General features: G+C 35.6%; 1 protein-coding gene across 9 annotated transcripts in view; it reads right to left on the bottom strand.

Moving 5' to 3' along the window:
• EMSY (EMSY, BRCA2 interacting transcriptional repressor) overlaps nucleotides 1-26,249 on the bottom strand; it is a 79,951-nt gene that overhangs the window by 30,252 nt on the left and 23,450 nt on the right. For all 9 annotated transcript variants that reach the window (XM_014457854.2, XM_014457857.2, XM_006091048.3 and 6 more), the window contains 4 exons: nucleotides 20,731-21,007; nucleotides 14,526-14,780; nucleotides 8,820-8,969; nucleotides 5,776-5,946 (listed from right to left, as the gene is read on the bottom strand). In XM_014457854.2, the coding sequence (XP_014313340.1) occupies nucleotides 5,776-5,946; nucleotides 8,820-8,969; nucleotides 14,526-14,780; nucleotides 20,731-21,007 (853 nt within the window). The remainder of the gene's footprint in view (nucleotides 1-5,775; nucleotides 5,947-8,819; nucleotides 8,970-14,525; nucleotides 14,781-20,730; nucleotides 21,008-26,249) is intronic.

Genomic DNA, 26,249 nt, shown 5'->3' with positions numbered 1-26,249 from the left:
ACCGAAGGACTTGTATGCATGCATATTAAGCATAACCAATGGACATAAGACACTGGGGGGTAGGGGAGGCCAGGGGATTGTCAAGGGTGGGGGGGGAAAAAAAGGGAGACATATGTAATACTCTTTGTAATACTTTAAGTAATAAAACAATTAAAAAAAAGAATATTCTAGTTATATGTCAATTTCTGATAATCTTGCTCTAATATCTTTGTAATACACTTGCCATCATCTAATATCTCATCAGTCCAAAGTAACACTCAGGTTACACAAAAAAAGCACTTTTATCTATGGACCCCCAGCTTCACAAATGTTTCTTCCTTTATCTGTAGCATCTAAGCAGTAAGCTAAGAGCCACAAAAACCAGGCTGCCCATTATTCGCTTATATCAACTTTAACTCTTAATTAACTCCAGTCCCTCATGTGTGACTGATTATGATGCCAGCTTTGGCAATGCAGCCTCACCTAATTTTGGCTAAGAAAAACTTTTTAGAAAGTAAGCATGAAAAGCTGTCTCAAGGATATGTAAACCAAGCTTTAACTACACCAAAGTACAAGGACATCAGCTTAATAAATGTGGGAGGAGGCATAGCATAAGGCAAAGCAAGTACAGCATTATATTGAAACTAGTGCCTCGGTACACGGATTTGTGCACATTGAAAGGAAATTAGAAGGTGGCCAGTGGGGCGGGACTGGGCAAGACAGGCCGGATATGCCCTTGAGGCAACCTCCCACAGTTCCTCCCTGGCCTGCCGCACCTGGGGCAGCGCCACAGCTCAAAAGGGCGTCTTCAGAGTGAGCAGGGTCCCTCTGGCAGGTGGGGTCCCTCAGCCTGGCCTGCGGAGATCGGGCCGAAATCGGCTAACATACCCCGAGAGGTCCCGGGTTGTGAGAGGGTGGCTCTCGGGTGACGCACCCTGGAATCGGGCTCCCTCCTCTCTGGTTCCGGGGTGCATCACCCGAGAACCACCACTGCCAAGTCACTGCAGCTCAGCAGCTCCTGCATTGAGTGTCTGCCCCCTGGTGGTCAGTGCAGTTGGATAGTCACTTAGCCATATATATATATATATATATATATATATATATATATATATATATATATATATATAGAATACAATTTATAATTGATTAGAATGGTCAACTTATAAAACTCTAAAATTCCAGTGAGCATGTTGCTATATCTCAGGTGATACCTATGTTATATTGAAGAAAGCAGTACTACTTGTTTTTTTAAAAGGTCTTCCTCTATGCTTTCATAGAATTCAGTCTATAGTTCTCATGTTGCAACAGAAAGTACACAAGCTTAGCATTCTTTAGGGCAGAGAATGCACCTCATGTACATTCCTATGTATCACAGCAACCCACCCAGCATCTGGCTCATGGTGCATCACAGAACCCATTTATATATACAATCTTTACTTATAACGAGCCAAGATATAATGGATGCAAATAACTGTGAATCACATAGGCTATGACACTGATGCATTCCTGGGATTCCTACTTAACAATAAAAGTATTATGGTAGGTAGGCTTAAAAAACACAAATTTTACTATTTTTTACTATTTACTATTAACCCAGATCTTATTATGCACAGATTCTTTTTTTTTTCCAGTGTCTACAATTAATTTTATTTACTATCTAAACACATACACTTCTCAATCCCTTCACCTTTTTCACCCCATCCTCCAAATCCCTTTCCTTCTGGTAACCATCTGTCTGTTCTCTATATCTGTGAGTCTGTTTCTGTTTTGTTTGTTTATATACTGTTCTTTAGATTCCACATATAAGTGAAAACATGGTATTTGTCTTTCTGTGACTGACTTATTTCATTTAGTATAATACCCTGTAGGTTCATCCATGCTGTCACAAATAGTAAGATTTCATTCTTTTTTATGGCCAAGTAATACTCAACTATGTACATGTACCACAGCTTTGTTTAAATCACAGATTCTTAGGTCACCCTAACAATCTTGGTCTCTTGGGTAATGTTTTGTTTTTGATTTTTCAACCACAGTTTACATTCAATACCATTCTGAGCCAGTTCCAGATGTACCACAAAGTGGCCAGAAAACCATGCACTCTACAGAGTGGTTCCCCACTGCCCTGAGTATCCACCTGGCCCCATACCCAGTTATCTCAACATTATTGACTATAATGTCTTGGGTAATGTTTTATGTTGTTTTGCTCAAAGATAAGCAAATTAATAAATGAATTAAAAAGAATATATTCCCTGGCCAGGTAGCTCAGTTGATTGGAGCACTGTTCCATGCACCAAAAGGTTGCAGGTTTGATTCCCAGTCAGGGCACATACCTAGATTGTGGGTTCAGTCCCCTATGGGGTGGAGGGGTGGAATGTATGGGAGGCAACCAGTTTGTATTTTTCTCTCACATCTATCTTTCTCTCCCCTTTCCTCTCTCTCTAAAAAAAATAAATAATCATCATCATCATCATCATCCTTGGGTGAGAATTTTAAAAAAAAGTACTTAAACATTTGTTCCTTGTTTGGACATTGTACTAAAAATTAAGACAATCAGCCCTGGCCTGGTGGTTCAGTTGGTTGGAGCATCATCCCACACCAAAGGTTGCAGGTTCCATTCCTGGTCAGGGCACATATCTAGGCTGTAGGGTTGATCCCTGGTCAGAGCACATATGAGAGGCAACAGATCAATGTTTCTCTCTCACATCGATGTTTCCCTTTCCCTACCTCTCTAAAAAATCAATGAAAACATGTCCTCGGGTGAGGAAAGAAAAAAAAAAAATGTATCAAAATCAAGTTTTGCTATTGTCATGGCTTTTAATAATGTCCTCAGAGTCAAGATAATGAGTTCACCCATGAGCATAAAATCATGGACCCCCAGCTTCACAAATGTTTCTTTTATGAAGGATCCAATCATCTCCATAAAATATGCATAATTCTTCAACCAACCCACAAAAAACCTTACATATCTTAGTCCTATGTATACATATGTAAGTAAATATTTGACTCTATTAACATATGACTTAAATAACTGCAAAAATGTCATGCCTTCCATTTAATTGCTTATTCCAATAAAGGAAAATCTTGACATTTATAGAATGCACTTTGGAAGAATGAACTTGCTTTCTAGGATATTATACAAAGAAAGTAAGGCCTTCACATAATAATATATCTATAATGTTCATCACAGTATTATTGATAATGAACACAAAAAATTGTAAGCAACCTAAAACACAGTGTAGCCATTAAGCAGAGTGGAAGGGATATCAAAATACATTTAATGGAATAGAAAAAGAATATTATATAAAAAAGAGAAAAACTGATTATATTAGCTCTCAAATTAAATACACACACACACACATAAACACACTTATACAAAGAAATGAATAGAAAAAGGAATGGACTGTAACATATACACTTAAATTTCAACACATTTCTCTGGATAATAAAAATTCTAAGTTTTTAATTTTCTTTGTACCTTTCTATATTTTCCAAATTCCCCACAATGAGGAAAAATGTCTCACTTTTTAAAGTCTTCTATTCTTACAGCTAGATTTTTAGTGTATTTTAAGAAAAGTATTCTTTCTTTGTTGGGAAATAGTGGTATGGGGTTGGGGTGTGTACAGACTCTAGAATCCAGCATCTATCTGCTCATGGGTGAAAGCAGAAACTGTCTAAATTCATCCAACCAGGCTTACCAGTTTACTATAAATAGACAGCTTAGAAGTGAAAACTAGTAATAAACTAATCTATAATCCTGGTGTCACAGAGAACAAAAATAAAATAGGAGAACTACCTTTATAAAGGAAATTGATATGTAACGTAAGGATCAGTTTAGAACAGTCAGAAATGAGGTAAGTTCTTTAGAATAAAAGTGTCAAACAGTGAGGCAGAGGTCCAGACAAAATGAGCTCCATGCAATAGAGTTGTTTCAACTGTGTGCCAAATGTATCCTACAGTGCTGAAAATTTAAGAACTCTTCTCATGTATACCCATATACTTGAAACAGCAACTATGAGCTGCTTTATAGTTAAATAGAAAGGTGGGTAAAATGTATACATGATAAAATCTATAAATATTATATCTGACCACCTTTTTGCTTCTAGAAAACTGTGCTTGCTTTGCATTGCTCTAACCTAGTACAAAAGCAGCTAAATCATAAACGTCTGAAAACAGAGGCCTTATAACATCTAAACATACCTTCCAGCTATATAGTGCCATAAATTCATATATAAGTAAAGAAAAACACTTAAGAGTCATAAAAAGCTACATACCGATGAAAAACATTATCATTTTTAAGAAATGTTTAACTGACTATGTATTCTATACTATTTAAAGATATTGTCAGGTAATACATTATAACGAGTTTTAACTGTGTTATTTAAAATAACCTCTTAAAATCTGGAGTATGATAATTCTTTCCCTACTAGTTTCACCCTCCTCAGTGTAGCAAATGTTAGATTTTCCCACTTATACTTAAAAGTAGAGCCAAAATTAACAGCTTTAAATATAGTACTTTATGCCAATACCATGCCCTGCTTTGTTTTTTTTTTTTCACTCCCTGGGTTATCAGCTACATCATATGACTGCCAGGAATGTCAATCCCTTCATTTTTAAAATGTTAGAACAATTCATCTCGGGGTACAAAATATGGCTAGTCTACAAAAATGGTGGACAGTTAAAGTCCACAGGGCTTTGCTTGATCAAAAGATTTTTTACATCATTTTAATTAAAAAAATAATAATAATTGAAGAGGTCAATGGGGGGGGAAGAAGACATATGTAATATTTTAAATAATAAAGAATTTAAAATTAAAAAAAAAAATTTATTGGTAAAAAAAATCCTATATAATAAAAGGCTAATATGCAAATTGTCCCCTTGACCGGGAGTTTGATCAGGGAGCAGGCTGGCCAACTGCCCATGGCCCCTCCCCCCAGCTGGCCTCACCCCCAATCGGGCCCCCGACCCCGGTCAGGGGCAGGGCCAGGCAGCCTACCTCCCACAGCCCCTCCCACCCCCCCAGCCAGGCCCACCCCGCCCCAATCGGGGCAGGCCAGCCAGAACCCACCCATGCACAAATATGTGCAGCAGGCCTCTAGTAATAATAATAATCATTGAAAACAAAAACCATATTAACATTTCACTTCAGAATCCACAACGCAAATTACTTCAGGAATTAATGAGCTCATAAAAATCCAGGTAAGATTCCAAAATATCAACAATTAGCCTTCACTATCTAAGTAAAATATTTTTTAAAAGTAAACAGTCCTTATAAGTGGTGAAAAGCAAAGATATTCAAATATTTTTATTTTTAATAAGCTAAAGTGACATTAGTAATTGAAATTATGAGTTATGGTTCCTCAAACACATTTAGATAAATAAATACTAGTTCTTCCAGTATTTAGAATGTGTGATCTTGGAAGGTCAATTTCATCTCTGTAACCTTAAATCTGTATCTCTAAACTGGAGATGATGCCAACTATCTCAGAGTTATGAGGTCTAAACAGATGAACAAATAGAAGAATATTTTATAATGAAAAAATCTCTATGCAAATGTAAGCCATAATTTTTCTACTCTGATTAAAAGCAATATTTATTTCTATTTTAAAATGATCAAAAACTTAATATGTGAAGATTTAATACTAGAACTAAAAAACTGATCGCTAAACATCAAGACTAAATAAAAGCTCTAGATTTCTAATCAGAAAACTGAGACCAAACAGAATCTTTCAACAGTTGAAATATGTTTCTTCCTCTTACTAATCACCTATATCTTGTACATATTTCAGAGATACCTACCAGAAACTATATTACTGCTAATTATCTTTCCCCCCAAGGTAGCTAATGATTTGGGTACTACTGTAATGATGCTACCACTTGTAGTTTTCACATAGGTTGCAGCTCCAGGGGTTGCAGCCATCCGACCTATGGATGGGCTCACTGTGGGCCGGGTATAGGTTGCCTGTGTGCCTGTAAAAAGGGAAAAGCCAAAAGAAAAACTTGTCAATGCTTACAGAAGAATGACAATTTATACAGTTTTACTATAATTCAATGTAATCTACATTGCTTTAACTTGAAAATGGAATTTCAAGGTGTCAAGACTTAAGTAACACTTTACAGCCAGTTTTCAAAGCACCATGAAAGAACTATAGCCAAGTCAATTTGAAACAATTTTACACATGAAATATTGTGATGTGTTGCATCAAATTACTAACCCCAGAAAAAGTTAACTAACTCTGTTCCTTCTCCCACTACCTTTCTTCCATTAGTTTTAATCCCAAAAGAAACTTAATTGTCTTTCTTGCCAGAGCATTTTAGCTATTTCTGTTATAGATTTTAAGGTGCATCTGTTTTATGCTGTCTCTATGCCAAACCCAATGTCAGCACTCAGCAAATAAGGCAGTATTGTTTGCCTAAAATGTTATAAACTTTTACTGTTTTGTACTCTGCTACCCTGTAAATATATTTCCATCTTTTAAAGAATTATGCCATCATTTTACTAGAGATTAAAGATGCTGCTGCCAAGAATATTTCTTTTTAGCCTAAAAAGTTCACTATTTCCATATTTCCTTAACTTTAACTGACCTGTAAAGATATTTTTCTCAAAGATCTTACACTCTTCCCCACTATTTCTATGATTTTTTCCTTTTCCTAAAGAGGAATTAAAAACTAACCAAATGAGCCTGTTATAGTTTCCTACAAATCTGGTAACTCAGAAATCCCATTCCTAAACTAAGAACTATTTGTCTTGGAGAATGAAAATGACTAAAATAACACCTTCTTCAACTGAAAAAAATTTTTCCATGATAATTAGATTCAGAGGTCACTGTGATAACCATTTTCAACAACCCCCTTCCCAAATAAATGATTTTAGCAAGTTGTTCACCACTTAAAAATACAATCCCTATCCAAAAGAGGGAGGAACATTAAGTAGAATTAGTTTAAATTTACAAACATACATCTGAATCAGAAAAAAAAATTTAGTGCAAGGTAAATGTTATACAGATAGTTTGAATCAGTTAAATTATAACCAGAAAAATTTTCAAATTAAAGCGTTTGTCTTTTAAAAAAAGAAACACTCTAATATAGATACATAAGTATAGGCATATTATTTTTTGCTACCTTTCCATAACATAAGGAATCATATATACATAACATTAATATCTTTGTACCAAGTGGTAAAAAGTTTTGGGGGAAGTATGATAGATTTAATACAAGAATAATGGTATCTCTAAAGCACAGGCTTTGCATAGAGACAGAAAGTAGAATGGCAGTTACCAAATCCTGGAAGAAGGTGAGACTAGTTACTATTTAATGCATACAGAGTTTCAGTTTGGGAAGATGAAAAAGTTCTGGAGCTAGACAGTGGTGATGGCTGCAAAATAATGTGAATGTACTCAATACTAACAAACTGCACACTTAAAAATGGTGAAAATAGTAAGCTTCATGTTATGTATATTTTACCACAATTTTTGTTTGTAAAGCACTGGGTTTGGAATCAAACAGATCTGGAGTCAAATTCCAGTTCTGCCTTTTAGTGACTATATGAACTTGGGCAAGTTGCTTAATGTAAGTCTCTGTTTTGTCACTGAAAATGGAAATAATAGAGCCTAAGGGAGATTAAGTGCAATGTTTGTACAGACCTTTACATACTGGCCAATAGCTGATAGCTTATAAACTTCAGACAGGTATCATTTTACACTATCTAGATTCTATCATCTAAATACTGTCCATCCTCAAAAAAATTGGTAAGAGTTATGCAAATTTAAAATAATATCAATGAATAATTCTAATATTAATTAATAGTAATAGCTACTGAGCACTCTGCTAGAGACTTTACACACTTGATTTCATTTAATACTTACAATAACCTTAGGGCATAGGTATTATTATCCCATTTAAATAGACAAGGGAAAAGATTGAGGATGGTATTACTAAAATGTTCTACACACTTGTCCTGGCCAATGTGCTCAATGGTTAGGGTCAGCCCATGCACCAAAAGGTCCCAGATTTGATTCCGTTAAGGGCACATACCTGGGTTGCAGGTTCACTCCCTGACCCTGGTCAGGGCGCATGTGGGAGGCAACTGATCGATATGTCTCTCTCACTTTGATGTTTCTCTCTCTCTCCTCCCCTCCCTTCTACTCTCTCTAAAAAATCAATAGAAAAAATATCTTTCGGTAAAGATTAACAAAAATAAATAAATAAATAAATAAATGTTCTGTGCTGTCTGTCACTTCCTTGGGCGTAGCCTGGTTGCTCTCCTATCTAGGCATAATGTCATCCTGTGCCTCCCTCAGTCTGAGGAATGCTTACTACACTATAATGTAATACAGACTCTCAACCTCATCAAAGTGAGATCCTTGTGAACTGGGACTGCACTTTCATTCACTCAACAAATCCTTACTAATCACTTATAGAACAGAACAGAACGTGCTCTCTCTCTCTTTCTCTTTATATAAATGTGTGTGTGTGTGTGTGTGTGTGTATACATACATACACACACATACACACAAATGTAAATATATGTAATAAAACAGACATGGTCCCTTATTTCCCTTATCCTTATGGGAGCTTATGGTCTAATAAGGTGAACAATATTAAATAAATCAACAAACAGTAGCTAAGTAAATAGAAATTGTAGTATGTGCTATGAAGGAAAAGTATAGATGACCATACCACAAAAAGAGAAAGAACATTTTTTAGTTGGAGGGAAGTGGGAAGTCAAGAAAGGCCTCTTTGAAGAATTGTCTCAATAATATCTGTAACCCCAGTGTCAAACACAGAGAAATTACTCAATGAATATATAATGAATAAATAAACTAATGCTCAAGAAAACTTACCAGTAGGAGTGGTTACCAGTTTAGTTGTCATTATTGCACCATTACTACTAACCACCATAATAGGGGAATTGCTACTGGTAGGCAGAGTTGCTGTCACTGGTTTGGGTAAGATTTTACTTGGTTGAACTTGTTGTGTGATGATTTTAACACCTTTGAAAGAAGAAAGATAAATATGAGTACAAATTATTTTTTAAAATACATGTGCCTTATACCAACCCAAGAGGGCAGTAGTTATAAACATTTACTCCATTTACTCCGTCTTGACTAAAGAGAAGCTTTAAAGTTCATGTGGATAAAAATTCTTCACCTACTTTTGTTTCTCAAATTCCCAATTTCTCATTCAAGAATACAATTAAAACATTATAAAAGCTATTGAATTCTTAAAGAAAAACAATTGTTTTTCTTTTGTCTATGATATATAAGAGCTTTCAGCCATTGGCCTGAACTTTTACAGACAAATAAACAATGCTTCATGCAGATGGACATGAAAGATTAGGATAAGAAGTCAAAAACAAATGTTAATGTAGCTTTTATATATTCCCAACTGCACCAAGTAGTTTTCTAACCTCTTAAACTATAAAGGCTGTTGAAAACTATAAAGGAGCAAGAACATTTTCTTTTTCAACATTTATTTTTAAATTGATTGCTTTTTAAAAGTATTTTTAATAGCACACTTTGTCAAACACATAATAAAGGATACATTATTATTGTACCTATAAAACATGCATTTGGACAAGAAGTTAAAGGCAATATGCAGAAATAAAATAAAAATATTAGGGTGGTAAGGTTATGATTCTTTTTTACATTTTTCAAAAATTTTACTTAAATGTTATAATTGTTGTATTGCCTTTCCAAATGTAAAATGTAAATATTTCATGATAACTACAACTTTAAATAACAATTGTTAACTGAGGAAGAAAAATTTTGGTAACATTTTTTCCTCCATAACTTTACTGAAATAATTCTGGAGTTGAATGTATTACACCAGGACTTTAATTTCATGGAATTGAATATACTGCCATAGACAACTAAAAATTGTATTACTTATTTGGATGGCAATTAGATTGAGACATTAGAAAACAAACAAATCTACTTATTTAATAGCATTAAATTTAAATTTCTTATAGCCAACAAAGAAGTTAAAATTATGACATCTAAGCATAATTAGGCAAATTACTTAATCTCTCTGACTCAGTTTGCTCATTTGAAATAAATATACTGCTACTATATACCTTCTAGGGCTATTGTAAAGATTAAATAAATCAAAATTGTAAAGTGCCTAGTACATAACAAGAATTCAATAAATAAAGTATTATTATCAGAGAAATAAAGAAATCCTAATTATAATAAATCATAAACAGTGAAGTTGGAGGGGAAAATTATTTTTAGTATTATCTCATTGGTGAATTACAATAACAATGCTTAAGGCACATAAAAAGAAGTTTCCAAAGAAATAACCACAGAGGAAAATTTAAAAGGATCATAAGAGACTACTCTGCTCAGTCCTACAGATAAGTTGAAAATTTGGATGAAATAAATAATTTTCTAAAAAAATATTATTTATCAAAATTGACCTCAGAAAAGAGGTGTCTAAATAGGCAAATTTCCTTAAAATAAATATTTAAGAGCTCCTCCCCCATCACCAAAAAATAGCAGGCCCAGAGCTGCACAAGATAATTCTACAGTCCTTTAAAAAGAAGGTAATTACAATGTCACAGATATGTATAGTATAGTATAGGGAATATAGTCCGTAATATTGTAATAACTCTATATGGTGCCAGATGGGTACTGGAAATATTGAGGGGAACACTTCATAAAGTATATGATTATCTAACCACTAAGCTGTACACCTGAAACTAATACAAAATAATACTGAATGTAAATTATAATTGAAAAAAATCATTCTGACATGGGATTTGGCAAGAGATTATTAAATATGACACTGAAAAAAATGAGCAACAAAAGAAAATAATATGTATGAATTGGACATCATTAAGATTAAACACTTTTGTGCTTCAAAAGACATAATCAAGAAAGTGAAAAGACAACCCACAGAATGGGATAAAATACTTGTGAATCATACATTTGATAAGAGCTTAATATCCAAAATATGTATATTAAAAAAAAACTCAGACAACTCAATGATAAAAGACAGCCCAATTAAAAAGTGGGCAAAAGATATAAATAGACATTTCTCCAAGGAAGATATATAAACGGCCAAGAAGCACATGGAAAGATGCTCAACATCATTAGTTATCAGAGAAATGCAAATCAAAACCAAAATGAAATACCATTTCACACAAACTAGGATAGTTAGAATCAAAAAGTCAGAGAATGACAAGTATTGGGAAGGATGTAAAGAAACTGCTGATGGGAATGCAAAATGATGTAATCACTTTGGAAAACAGTTTAGCCGTTTCTCAAAGAATTAAACATAGAATTACCATATAACTCAACAATTCCACTCCTAGGAATACCCCGAAACTTACACATGAATACTTTCCACAGAATTATTCATAGCAGCCTTCATTAGAAATAATCCAAATGTATATCAATGGACAAATGGATAAACAAAATGTGAAATAAAATTTACCTATAAAAAAGAATGAAGTACTAATACCTGGTATAACATGTATGAACCTTGAAAACATTAAGTGAAAAAAGCCAGTCACAAGAAAACCACACATTATATTATTACATTCATATGAAAATCCAGAAGAGTCTGCATGGTCTATAACATGTATAAAACTCTAACACCTGTATCAACTGCATATGCACAAGCAAGAGGGGATAATAGGATGGCTTCCTTTGGTGGCTTTGTTGCATTATCTGATATAAATGATGTCCCTAGCCCTAGCTGGTTTGGCTCAATGGATAGAGCGTCGGCCTGCAGACTGAGGGGTCCCAGGTTCGATTCCGATCAAGGACATGTACCTTGGTTGCGGGCACATCCCCAGTAGGGGGTGTGCAAGAGGCAACTGAGCGATATTTCTCACTCAGGGATGTTTCTAACTCTCTATCCCTCTCCCTTCCTCTCTGTAAAAAATCAATAAAATATACTTTAAAAAAAGAAAAAAAGAGAAAATGATGTTCAAATTCTCTTTGGTCTTTGTTAAGCCAGAGAAATAATGGTGTCATTATTTAGCAATGACTTTACCAAGAATAAAGATTTGCCAGAATGTGTGCTCACAGACCTCTTCATGGCCACCATTGCTGTGAAATATATACTCAGTCTAACTCCGTGTATCAGGTTACTGGCATTGAAGCACAGGACAGCAGTCTCGGACACACTGCACATGCCTTGAAGGAGATAAGGCGAATGAATGTTCTCAATGAAGTTTAACACCAGAGTGAAGAGAGGAGAAATCTCTAATGCCATCGATCAATATGTTACTGGAACCATTAGCAAGGATAAGACTTAGTAACATGGAAAGCACTGTGAGGAAGTCCCTGAATTATTAACCAAGGCAGAGAAGAAGGAATGATTTAACAAACTTGGTGAAGTTTCTATCAGCTCTGAGCCTTCCTGCCTTTCAGGGAGCGGTGTGGCATATATTACTGCTCCCTCTGGTTCTGCCACTGACAAGGTTGTGATTGAGGCCTGTGATGAACTGGTAATAATCCTCACTCACGAGTTGTTTCTTTCATCACTATGTCATCACACATTACTTTAAGGTTTGCTTATATGTGGGTGAAAAATAATGTGGGAAATTTTGAAAATACTTAAAACATGAAGTCTGAATAATTTTTAAAAAAATACTTTATAAAAGAAATGTGGTATATAGATACCATGAAATATTATTCAGCCATGAGAAAGAAGGAAATTTTGTCATTTACAACATGAATGGCATTATGCTAAGTGAAATAAGTCAGAGAAACATAAACACTATATTACCTCACTTATATATAGAATCTAAAACAAAACAAAACAAAAACTAACAGAGCTCACAGATACAAGAGAACAAGCAAGAGGTGAGAGGCTGGCTAAAATGGGTGAAGGTGGTAAAAGGAACAAACTTCCAGTTATAACATAAACTAGAGGCCTGGTGCACGACATTTGTTCACTGGAGCGGGCCGGGGGGGAGGGGGGTCCCTCAGCCTGGCCTGCGCCCTCTAGTGGTCTGGGACACCTTGGGAGATGTCTGCCGAGGGGTCCTTTGTGCTGCCTTGGAGGTGGGAGAGACTCCCCCCACCACTGCTGCGCTCGCCAGCAGTGAACCCAGCTTCTGGCTGAGCAGCGCTCCACCTGTGGGAGCACACTGACCACCAGGGGGCAGCTCCTACACTGAGTGTCTGCCCCCTGGTGGTCAGTGCATGTCATAGCGACCGCTTGTTCAGCCGTTTGGTCAATTTGCATATTAGCATTTTATTATATAGGATAAGTCCTGGGGATGTAATGTGTAGCATTGTGACTATAGCAAACAATACTGTACTGTATATTTGAAAGTTGCTAAGAAAGTAGATATCAAAATTATCATAAAAAAGTAAGTTTGTAACTATGTGTGGTGATAGATATTAACTAACCACTTTGCAGTATTCAGGGATAGGGAAAAGGAGGTCTACAGTTGTTCAAATGGAAAATAATACAAGAATAAACTGTTTTGCTCACTCACAACTGTAAATCTACTTTTGCCTACCCTTATACTAGTATACATAATCAAATCATTATGTTGTACACCTAAAACTAATACAATGTTATACAGCAACTATCTCAAAAAAATAAATGTTCCTATCAAAAAAAATAAAATAGAAAATGTCAGATCCTCCAAATTACTGTTCTATCACCAAAGAAAGTCCAGATTCATTTGAGAAAAAACATCCATTTTCCTTTCTTTTAAAGATATTAAGTATGTTAAGAGGCTTTTTAATTTCCCTGTGACTCAGCCTCCATCCTACCTGCCCTTCTATTCAATACTTTTATGATTTGACAACTTATAGTAATTGACTCCTACCTCTGAGTTCCCATTGTGCTGGAGATGCTTTCAAAAAACTACTAAATTGTTATCCTACAAACTTCTTCATTGTACACAATCCTATATAATAAAAGGCTAATATGCAAATTGTCCCCTGGGAGTTCAACCAGGAGTTCGACCAGGGGGTGTGGCTGGCCAGCCAACCGCCCACAGCCTCGCCCCCCTACCCCAATTGGGGGCGGGGCCAGCTGGCCATCCACCTGCGGCCCCTCCCCCCAGCTGGCCCCAGGCCCTGATCAGGGCAGGCCGGCTGGACCTCACCCATGCACGAATTCGTGCACCGGGCCTCTAGTAGTCTATAATCTTAGCACCTCTTCTGCTTATGAAAATTTTGTCATATTATTCATAAATATGAACTGCCCTCTAACACACAACTCCCCCAGACTAATTTTTCAAGTGTTCACTTCCCATGACCCCAACAGGTCCCAGAGTATAATTCTAAAATATGGGTTTATTTCCTCAGCATTCTTTATCTCTCTTGAGAGTTCATTGAAAAAATAACAAAAAACCTCTTCCTGCTGTGCAAACTGCTTTTTATTCCTTTTCTATTTCCAAGCTCCAGTTCTTTCTATATAGGTATTTCCAACAGGAGGGTCTCAAAATACATTTTGGAATTTAAAAATCTGGTACTTGAGGAAACTATATATGGAAGTAAATCCATATATATTAGTGGTATTCTGAGAGCTGGTGATAAGAGAAGGATTATAGTATCTTGTAAACATTTCCCAGTTACCTGACTCCTGTTTGATTTGAATTGTAGGCTTAATACCAGGTGGCAAAGGAGACTGCTGAGGCTGCTGTTGATGAGATACTGAAGAAGGCTGAGCCACCTGTTGCTGTGTCTGTTGCTGCACTTGATGTAACTGTTGCTTAGGAGACTGTTGATGCTGTTTAGGAAACTGTGCAAGAATCTGAGTTGGGGTACCCACTAAGTTTTTGGGGGAAGGAAGTCTGGTTGATGCCATTTTGATTGCTGATGTAGATACACCTGTAGAAGAGTGAGAAAAAAGAAAACTCAATAGTAAAGCATAATTAAGGTTACTTCTAGTTGTTGTAGTAGATATCACAAACTAGGTAAATCAATAAGAGCAATAATTTATTAAGCACCCATTGTATGTCAGATATAATGTGTGATACTTTACATATTAGATATTTAATCCCCAAACGCTGCAAGGGAGGATGCATCATTGCTCTCACACTAAAAAAAACAGATTTCCCTTGATGAAGAGTTAACACAAAAGAAACAAAAATATCAAGCAGGATATTCTCAAACGTGTTTCTCAATAGATTTTCCACTAGAAAATATAAGTTCTTAATGTGATATAAAAGCAAAGTAAACTAAGTTTTAAATCTTATTTCTATTACATTTCTTTTTAGGTTCTAGTGAGCCAATTTAAACAATTTAAACATGGCATGAAATAAAATAACTGCCCTGGCTGGTGTGGCTCAGTTAGTTGGATGTCATTCCATGCACCAAAAGGTTGTTGGTTTGATTCCCAGTCAGGGCATATGCCCGGGTTGTGGGCTCGATTCCCCGCCCAGTACGGGGTCTGCAGGAGGCAGCCAATTGATGTTCTGCTCTTACATCCATGTTTTTCTTTCTCACTCCCTCTCCCTGCTTCTCTCTCTAAAAAAATCAGTAAAAATATTTATAAATAAAATAATTCACAATGAAACATCTTTTGAATTATTTAGCAAGGCAAAGTAGCTTTTCTTTATTTCGCTTCCAATAATCTATAAATTAAAGTCATTTCTTCAGAACTCTAACTGGGTCATTAAATAATAATATGAAGTTACAAGTGAGCATACTCAATATATCCAGAGCAAAATGAAAATTCTGATGACTAAAGGTTGTAAGACATTTCTTTTCAGTGCAACACTAGCATTAGCAAATGTGCATAGCTAAGGAGTACCAGTAACTTCAACTAAAGATCTATGAGTTTCAAAGAAATTCTTCCCTGTCCCAGATTTTTCATCAGTAACTTTATAATTTATCAACAATACAATAGGATTACTATTTGTAAATGAATTAATATTCCTAACAAAGAATCTTGAATATAACTCACCATATCAACTTTTTGAGCACTGCTGAAACAATGAAAAGAAACTGATAAATTAATAGCCTGATGATCAAGTACTTAGCCTATATCTCATATTCCTCCACATCCCCACCATGACATTGCATTACAGAAAATTTATTTTTTCTCTGTTAAATTGCAGAAAAAATTTAAAATAATATCACATCCTTATGTAAAATGTTTCTGAGGAATAATAAAGATAGAGAAGAAATCTTAAGAAGTCACTCTGACTCTCTGGGACTTAGCTTCCAGATTTGTTGAATTTCTTTGCACTACAATTCTAAGGGTTGCTGTGTGGATCAAGTAAAATCACAGAATGAGAAGTACTTGAGCCCAGGTGGTGTTGCTCAGTGGTTGAGCGTCAACCTATGAACCAGGAGGTCACGGTTTGATTCCTGGTCAGGGCACATGTCTGGCTTGAGGGCTCAATCCCCAGCATAGGACATGCAGAAGGCAGCTGATCAATGATTCTCTCTCATCATTGATGTTTCTATCTTTCTCTCCCTCTCCCTTACTCTCTGAAATCAATAAAAAATATTTTTAAAAATTAAAGAAAAAAAAATTACCTATCAGGAAAGAACAAAACAGGGTATATGAATTGTAGATCAAAGGTAGACTTCTCAGAACACACCTTGTTTGTGGATTTGACTTTGGAACTTTATAAATATTTTATGTAATTATAAATAAAATTAAGTTGAAAAATTTTAAATTACAATCCATAAAAACAAAACACATTAACCTAATTATATACTAAATTAGAGCTTCACCACAGAGAAAAAAATTTCAAGTGACTTTAAAATACAGTAATTCAACTATATATCCATAATGAGAATACTCTTAAAAGCCAAAAGAACCATAATAAAATCTTAAGTTCTACTCAGTAATCATATTGTCAGTTATCATTTGGTTTTGTTATTCTGTAATATATATTATAGGATAAGTCAAATACATATAGTTTTATTAATCATTAGGAACCAAGATTTTTAGTGTAAGTGGAGAAAAAGATACAATTATACAAATAGAAAAAAACACACTCATAATTCTAAATTGGAATTGGTAATATCAGTATAAACTCACAATGTTTTTTCCTCCCTGAAAGAAAAAAAGGATTCTAGCTCTGTCTACAGAAAAGATCCAGGAACAATGACCATCCCCTTAGTGCTCAGACTGTGGTGTCTAAGCACCATTTCTCACTAAGAAACCAGGGCTCCTTGAAGAAATGTCTAATTCCAAATATGGGGGGGAAATGTACAAGGTGAACCTATCTTGTCATACCACAAAACAAGGAAGCTATTAAGGACTAATGTGGTTGTGTCAAAACAATTGAGGAGCCAACTTGAAGAGGCTCCCACTGAAAAGGATAGGACTAGTTGAGCACCAAAGAAATCTTAAGAAGTCACTCTGACTCTCTGAGCCTTAGCTTCCAGATTTGTTGAATTTCTTTGCACTACAATTCTAAGGGGCAGCTGGTGGAAGAGGGAAAGAGTCTTATAGCAATAACCATATCAATCAATGCAATGTGGATCTTATTTAGATCTTAATTCAAACACATAATCAAAGAAATTTAGATGCTAACTGATATTTTACTATATCAATAAATTATTATTACAAAAAGGAATTATTGTTAAAAATTCTAGGTGTGGCATTGTGATTTTTAAAAAATATATATATGATACCTTTAAAAACATTCCTGGTCAATACAAGAGTATGTGGAAGGAAATAGCAGGTATAAGTGAAACAGGACTGACCAAGTACTGTACATCCCTGAAGCTGGGTAATGGGTACCTAAGATTTCATTTTACTATTCTACTTATATGTTTGGAATTTTTCATAATAAGTTTTTTAATCATCCTTTCTTCTAGATGACCAACTCAGAACTACTATTCTAATCAGAATGTTAAGCACTCCGATATTCCTAATATTAATGAGTTCCTTTCCCTTCCCACAGCATGAGCCAACCATATACAATTCCCCTATTCTCTACATTTGGAACCATCTCTACATTGATAAACATGGAGTCACCCACCAAGTTATTGCTATAAGACTCTTTCCCTCTTCCACCAGCTGCCCCTACAAGAATAACCATATATAGGTGTATGAGCTCGAAAACAGCCTGTCTTTAATCTCCAACAAAAGCAGACACTGGTACTCACAGAGGGGCTACAGAAGACCGGTAGTCAGAATCACAACTACAGCCTGTATATTACCATCCCATTAAATTTTACCTTTTGAAAAAGAAGATGCCTTCATTTCTTAGAATAATATGAAAATTAAGTATCTCAAACAGCAACTCAAATAATCATAGTTTCCTTCACTATCTACATTCAGATACTTTTATATCCCTCATGCTCTACTGAATTCCAATGAATTCATGAGAAATCTGAGACGTCTTGTCCAGCTCCCCTGTAAATAACTACTTAAGGCTCACAGAGAGATACAGGATGCAAAAAGAAAATAGGAAAGTCCTAAATTCCCAAGAGCTTCAAAGGGTAGCTGGAGAAAATTAAGAATGAAAACAGAAGCATGGAATATTCATTTGTCTAAAGATATTTCATTTGTAACCAAGAAGAATGGCCCTCTTATCTCAAATAAAAACTTGGAAGAACAGTAACCTTTCTAATATAGTAAAACTTTAGCAAACTGTGTAATGAGGACTGGAAGGGAAAAACAACTGTCAATGGATAATGGTTTTGATGTAAGGTCAGGTGAGCAGACAAATGGCCTTTGCTTCTCTCACCTTCAAATTTTGAAATGATGAATTTAGATCATGTTTACAACCAGCATTTTAAACAGACTTTCTATATAAAATCATTTATATTTTTAATAATGCTATATTATAGTTTACTATTGCACAAATAGAAAAGTTGGAACGATTTTTTAAAAAATCAGTTAAGGTAACAAATAAAAGAAAATTTCAAGCCTGCTATTTATTGTTATTGATTAAGACATTAAATGAGTATTAGAGCCAGAAAATAATAACAGATGCTCTCACATTCTATCATTAGGGCTATAGAAAAGGAATACTGACCACATTGCATCTATGTAACCTCTTCCTTACTAAGAGAGTTATATAGAATACACTAAACATGATTAAAGCAATTATGAAAAACACTATTTTCCTAATCAACTGCTTACATTTGCTACTGGTTCATAAACTATATTTCCCAGTCTTAGTCTACCTTGAGCTATATATTATTCAAGTAATATCCAATAAAAACTAATATTAAGTTCTGTTCTATGTTGCTTCTATGTTCCTTTTTCATAGATTACACCATGGGTATGAATACTGTATAATACTTCTCTCTGATCCCCATCTTAAGACTTACCAACCCCGCAAAATAAAAATTTCTTAACTGTGCTATTCACCTTTCCTCTGGGAGGAACATAAAAATATAGAAGATATCTAAACTGATTTAAGCTAACAGAAAATTAATGTTTCCACATTTCCTTTCCTCTGCTATAAAGAAGCATTGTCCTTCAGTTTAGCCTCAATTCCTCTCAATATCTCCCATTACCACCCACACAGAAAAATGTAGGAGATTGAAAAAAGGCAAATGGCATGTCCTTGAAATCATATTCTTCCCCCTACTTTTTATCACTGGGTAACTTACTTTGAAGAGGTTACATACTTGACATCTCTGAGTACATAATTATAAACTGAGTGCCTAAGAAGAACCTATAGTAAAGTAATTTCAAGTTCCTCATTTGAAAATCCCACTATATTAAAGACTAGAGGCCCAGTGCACGAAATTCATGCATGGGGGTGGGTCCCCACAGCCCAACCTGCACCCTCTCCAATCCAGGACCCGGGCCTAAACTGGCAGTCGGACATCCCTCTCACAATCCTGGACCGCTGGCTCCTAATCGCTCACCTGCCTGCCTGCCTGGTTGTCCCTAACTGCCCCCCCCCCCCCCGCTAGACTGATTTTGCCCCACTGCCCCCCCCCCGGCCTGGTCGCCCCTCACGCCCCCCCCCCCCCGCCCCCTAGCCTGGTCGCCCCACGCAGCCTGCTGTTCAGTCGTTTGGTCGTCCCTCACTAACCCACACAGCCTGCTTGTTCAGTCATTTGGTCATACCTCACTAAGCCCCCTGCCAGCCTAGTCGCCCCACACAACCTGCTTGTTCAGTCATTTGGTCTTCCCTCACTAACCCCCCTGCCGGCCTGATCATAGGCAGCCATCTTGTGAGGGCGTGCACATTACCTCTTTATTATATAGGATATTTGTATATGCCTTTGAAATTTGTTGGGACAAGATTTATATTTGGGGAATATTAATTACCTCGGTGATTAGATACTATGCATGTGAATTTTTAAAATCTTGAAGTATCCTATATAATAAAAGGCTAATATGCAAATCGACTGAACGGTGGGAACGACAGGTTGCTATGACGCGCACCGACCACCAGGGGGCAGGTGCTCAATGCAGGAGCTGCCCCCTGGTGGTCAGTGTGCTCCCACAGGGGGAGCACTGCTCAGCCAGAAGCCGGGATCACACTGGCAAGCGCAGCGGCGGTGGTGGGAGCCTCTCCTGCCTGCACAACAGTGCTAAGGATGTCCGACAGCCAGAGCAGGCCTAAGCCATCAGTCGGACATCCCCTGAGGGCTCCTGAACTGTGAGAGAGCACAGGCTGGGCTGAGGGACCACCCCCCGAGTGCAGGAATTTCGTGCACCAGGTCTCTAGTATTAATATAAGAAAACTGAGTAACCTACTATCTTGACATTCTCAGACTGGGAGAAGGAAAGTTGTAATCTGTGATGAAACAGGAGAGACCTTCAGACCCAAAGCAGAAAAATAAGAGTTCTCTTCAAAATTCCCATATACCACAGGAACAGAATTACATGTTGAATTACACTCACCTTGTGCTACTGTTGACATGACCACAGATGGTGTGGAAGATACCACGGCTGTTACTGCAACTGTATTAGGGATAGGTGAAGGTGTAGAACTGCTGCTGCCACTGCTGCTACTACTGACCAGAGAGGACTGTGAAGCAGTTATAACCACCGGTGGCTTCTGGGTTGTGGAAGCAATTACTGATGTTGGTACAAGTTTAGTGACTGCTGCATAGTTATGGGATTTGGAGAGAATATTGGGCACGAAGGTTGAACTTGGTGATGTGGTCACTATAATAACCTAAGAAACGAAAAATAAGTTATTTTCATATACCTGCTATACTACTAATGTATTTAGAATTGCCGTTATATATAATTCAAAAATAGCTTATGAAACAAAGTATGAAGAAACAATTTAACAGAGATAAATACATAACTAAAAATATTTAAATGAAAAATTTTTACCAACCAAATATTTTTAAAGACAACATGCAATGCTGTTCAAGACACAGCAAAGTAAGAATGTTAACATAATGCTTAGGAAATATATATTGGCACAATCTTTCTAGAAAGTAATTTGAATAGTCATTCATTTGTAAATATTTGTTGAGCATCTACTATGTGCCAGGCATGATTCTAGATGCTAGGGATAGTGGAATAAACAAAACAAAGTTTGTACTTCATGGAATTACATTCTAGTGGGGGGGAGAATAATAATAAACAAATAAAAAATTCATGTCATGTTGGAAGAGCCAATAAAGCAAGGTAGGACATAAAAGATAATGGAGTGCTTTATGACTTTTTCTATAGTATTTAATGATGATCTCTATGATAAAGTGACATTTGAACAGAAACTAGAAGTAAGCAACGAAGGGGTGAGAAGCATGTTGCTACCTAGAGGAAGGGTATCCAATGGCACAGGGAGCAGTAAACACAGGGGCCCTGAAGCAGAAGCAAACTTTATATGTTCAAGAAACTTCAAGGACCTAATAAATAGGATTGGAATTTATAAGGTAGAGCATAGTAGGAGACAGATTCAGAGAAGTAATGGAGGACTAGATGATGTAAGATCATGTTGACAGTAAATACCCTTGATCTGATATGATGAAAATGGCACTTTCTATCTGTGGCCTTCCTTCTGAAAATCCATAACCCTCGACTAATCATGAGGAAACATTAGACAAATTGCAATAGTGGGACATCCTACAAAGCACTTGACTACTACTCCTCACAACTGTCAAGGTCATCAGACATAAGGAAAGTCTGAGAAACTTTCACAGCCAAGAGGAGCCTAAGAAGACATGCAATAAGGTATCCCGAAACAGAAAATGACAATAGGTAAAAACTCCAAAAAAAATGTGAATAAACCATGGACTTTAGTTAATATCAGTGCATCGATATTGGTTCATTAATTTTAACAAATGTACCACACTAATATAAAATCTTAAAAATAATGGAAACTTAGTGCAAGGTATATGAGAACTCTCTGTTCTATTTTCTCTAAATATAAAACTATTTAAAAACTAAAGTCCTTTTTATTTTTAGTTTACTTTTAATCCTCACCCGATGTTATGTTCTATTGATTTTTAGAGAGAGAGGAAGAGGGGAGGCGGGGGAGAGAAAGAGAGAAAGAGAGAGAGAGAGAGAGAGAGAGAGAGAGAGAGGTGAGAAACATCGACAGGCTACCTCCTGTACATACTCCACAACCTAGGTATGTGCCCTGACCAGGAATCGAACCCACAATCATTTGGTGTATGGGATGATGCTCCAACCAACTGAGGCACCTGGCCCAGGCAAAAAATAAAGTTGTGTGTGTGTTTTTTTAAAAGAAAACATTACTCTATCTACTAGGTGAAAAGTATAGTAGAGCAGAAATAGTAGAAACATAGAAACAGGGAGAAAAATTAAGAGCCTCCTGCAATAAACAGAGGTGATGGTGACCAAAGTGTTCATGGTAAAAATAGTGAAAAGTGAACAGATTCTGAATATATTTAAAGAAGAAAAAACAGGATTTGCTCATAGGTTGATACAGAGAACAGAGAAAAAAAGGGGAGGGGGGCAGGGAGCAAGAAAGAAACTTCAAGTTTAGCCAATATAGCTAAGAAACTCTAAATGATATAGGGACAAGGCATTTCAAAGAGAACAGGATAGCAAAGGTCCTAAGGTGGGAATTAGCTCAATGTAGTTATAAACAGAAAGCAAGCCAGTGTAGCAAAACCATATAGAGCAAGGAGGGGGTGGAAAAATTAAGCAAAGGTCAGATCAAATTTGTAAGCCAGAGTAAAGAATTTAAATTGTATACTAACTATAATGGGAAACCATGGGATGGTTTTACAACAAAACTTGATTTTTATTTTAAAAGATTACTCTAGCAGCTATGTGATAAGATGCAAGAGTGGAAGCAGTGAAACTTGTAAAGAAGCTATTGCAGTAGACCAGGCAATAATAGAGGCTGCTTGAACTGGGGTGTTAATGGAAATAAAGAGAAGTGAGCAGTTTCAGATTATTTTGAGAGGTAAAGTCAATAGGACTTGATGTATGGAAATGATCAGGTTAAAGGAAAAAAATCAAGATTAGCTCCTGGAGCTAATATGCATTGGCTTATTTAAATCTCTCAACAATCCTATGATGCAGATACTATTATTATCCCTATTTTACAGTTGAGAACACAAAAATCATTTACAAATCTGTAGTATCACAGTTTTATCCTTGGTGTCATGGTGGTATAGTGATACCCAAAACAGAGCTGAATGTCTTTTTCCTCTTTTACCAAAATTTCTTGTACCAAGGGCAGAAAAATTGTTTTGAAAAATCCAAAGAATTTAAGGGAGAGATTCTTTTTCATTTTTATATCAATCCTACAGAAGGCCTGAAGTTAAAGCAGTTAGTCAAAATTTACTGAGTATGTCTATACTCAATACCTACATCTCAAAGAGGCTTTAGCTAAATCTCTATTATATATATATTTCAAGTGTTATAGAGAATTAGTACATGTCCATTACTTTAAGGACTCAGAGACAAATACACATCATGACCAGCATACTTCTATATAGACTTGATCAGCAAATATCTATATAGTTATTATTACAAAAACAACCATCAGCCATTATGTAAACTGAGAAGAAGTAGACCAATATAATAAGAAGACCAGAAACTTAAGAGTCCAAAGAACCTGAGCTTAATCCTGCACTGCCACTGACAAATAGTGACCCCTGGACACATTTCAAATCTCTGTGCTCCAACTTTCATCTATAAAATAGGGATAATAATACCTACCTTGCAAATCATTACAAGGATTAAATGAGATAATGATGTGAAGCATCTAACATAGTGCTAGGCACATAGCAGATGGTCAATATTTGGCAGTCAACAAATGGTACTTATTAGTAGCTTATTATTACTACTTAATAAGTGTTAACGGGATAGCAGCAAAGGTATTATATAAACCAAATCAATCTGGAAATATAATGTACTCAATTTTTGTTACATTAAAAAATTTTAGATAGGTTTTTCCAAAATTCTGATAGCCCTGTGTATTCAAAGAATTCACATAGCTACTAACACAGCCAAACCAATTAGTGTAGTAATGGCAATTAGGTTTCACATTTGCCAATTCTGAACTAATAGTAGTAGCTTTCTCAAGCACAGTGTTTATAAGGACTCTGTGGCACAGATGAGGATTCGCCAAGGTTTGGCAAGAAAGTACGACACAGTTAATTTGCAATGTCTGTCATGGGCAAGGGAAGGGGAAGCATTCACACTTGTGTCAAATATTTGCAATTTCAGAACTGGAATATGAATGTAGGCTTCTAACATTAAGACAACATAATTTCAGCAAAATAAATCTGGAGTCTTTAAGAGTATGTTTTAGGTTATAGATACAAAGATAAAACATATTTGAAATTTCAGTCTGCGGGTTGATTTTTTTATCTGAAAAGGGATTATTCAAAATTAGAGATCCACCTTGAAGAAAATTTACTTGTACTTTAAAGTTACTTATTACAACAGGGAAATAAAGGGATTTTGAAACCAAGTGAACCAAACAGTGTTTATTGAGGCCATAATCCAAATTACTGACCTTCTAGCACTCACAAAAACTCCTTAAGAGTGCTGGGACTTGCACCCTAAGGATAAAATGAAAAATATAAATCAAGCACATGAAAGCATAAAGCTATATTCTGTTGCTTTTTTTATATAAGTGCTATACAATGTTATACTTAAAATGATGGCACCACATTAACATAGGTGGAAGTTTGTCTACCCTGAAAATATATGACCTATTAGAATTTGAATCAAGTCCACAAAATCATAAATAATTATATTTAATGTAAAAGTCACTTTACCTAAAATAATTCCTAAGTTGACTTACATAGGATTTGTGAGAAATCCAAGGTGAATACAATAATGTCAACAGCCTTACAAAGATTTCAAAAAAATCCATCTACCCAGCAAAATGAAAACAAACAATATCTATTAGTCCTACCCATACTCAGCTTGTCCAAGAAATAATAAAACTAATGGTACTGAGTGTACATGAGTAGTTTTGTATCTGGAACACAGTAAATAATAAATATTTGAGGAATCAATGAATCTTATTTTTAACATAATTTGTTTTAAATGTTTATTTTTTAAACACAGTAGAACAAATCTAAAGTTCTGAGCCTGAAATTTCATGTATGGCTCATTTATGACTTTGGAGATTAATATACCCTCTTATAAACATCACAAGTGTGACAACCTCAACTATCTATTTTCATAAGTCAGAAAGAAAAAAATAAAGTCACTAAATTAAAAAAAAAAAAAGTTCACCAACTTACTTACAAGTAAACCTCCATCTATTACAAGTATATTTATATAGGTCTACCAAAGAAGATTGAACGGTTAATAATGTTAGGTGACATTTACTGAAAATTCAACATATGCACTGGGTAAAGCACTTTCCATGAATCATCTCATTTAATTATCCTGATAACTCTAGGAAGTAAGTACTGTCATTAACTTTGTTTTATAGCAAACTAAGGTTCAAGAATAGTGATAGGGCCAGTACTGGAACCAAATCTATTTATTCATTCATTCATTCATTCACTCATTCAACAAATATTACACCTACTACATGCCAGACACTATTCTAACCACTGAAGAATACAGTGATGAGTAAGACAAAGTCTCTACCCTTAGCAATTTCTACTCTAATAGGAAATAAACAAATATGTAATATGATGTCAACTAGTTATAAGCATAACAAATAAAAATAAAACAGTAAGGGAATAGAAAGGCATGGATAGGAGGTGGGTGCTTTTTTAGCTATAACTTTGCTACACTATTTCTCAAATACCAAATTTAGAAAGTAGGAGAGAAGGTAGGGGAGAGAAGAATTACTGACAAAATAAGATCCAGCAAAGAAGTCAGTAAAAAAGTTACAATACGTTGACTTAAAAACTTATAGAATATAGTATGTGATGCCACCTAATATAGGGCTAGCCCAGAAAGCAATAATTATATTATAATAATATATAAAAAGTGATATTCAGAAAGACTACCTT

The sequence above is a fragment of the Myotis lucifugus genome, unplaced genomic scaffold (genome assembly GCF_000147115.1).
Source record: "Myotis lucifugus unplaced genomic scaffold, Myoluc2.0 scaffold_86, whole genome shotgun sequence".
In the NCBI taxonomy this organism is placed as follows: domain Eukaryota; kingdom Metazoa; phylum Chordata; class Mammalia; order Chiroptera; family Vespertilionidae; genus Myotis; species Myotis lucifugus.
The sequence above is the reverse complement of the archived record's forward strand: the minus strand, read 5'-3'. Positions and strand labels throughout refer to the sequence as shown.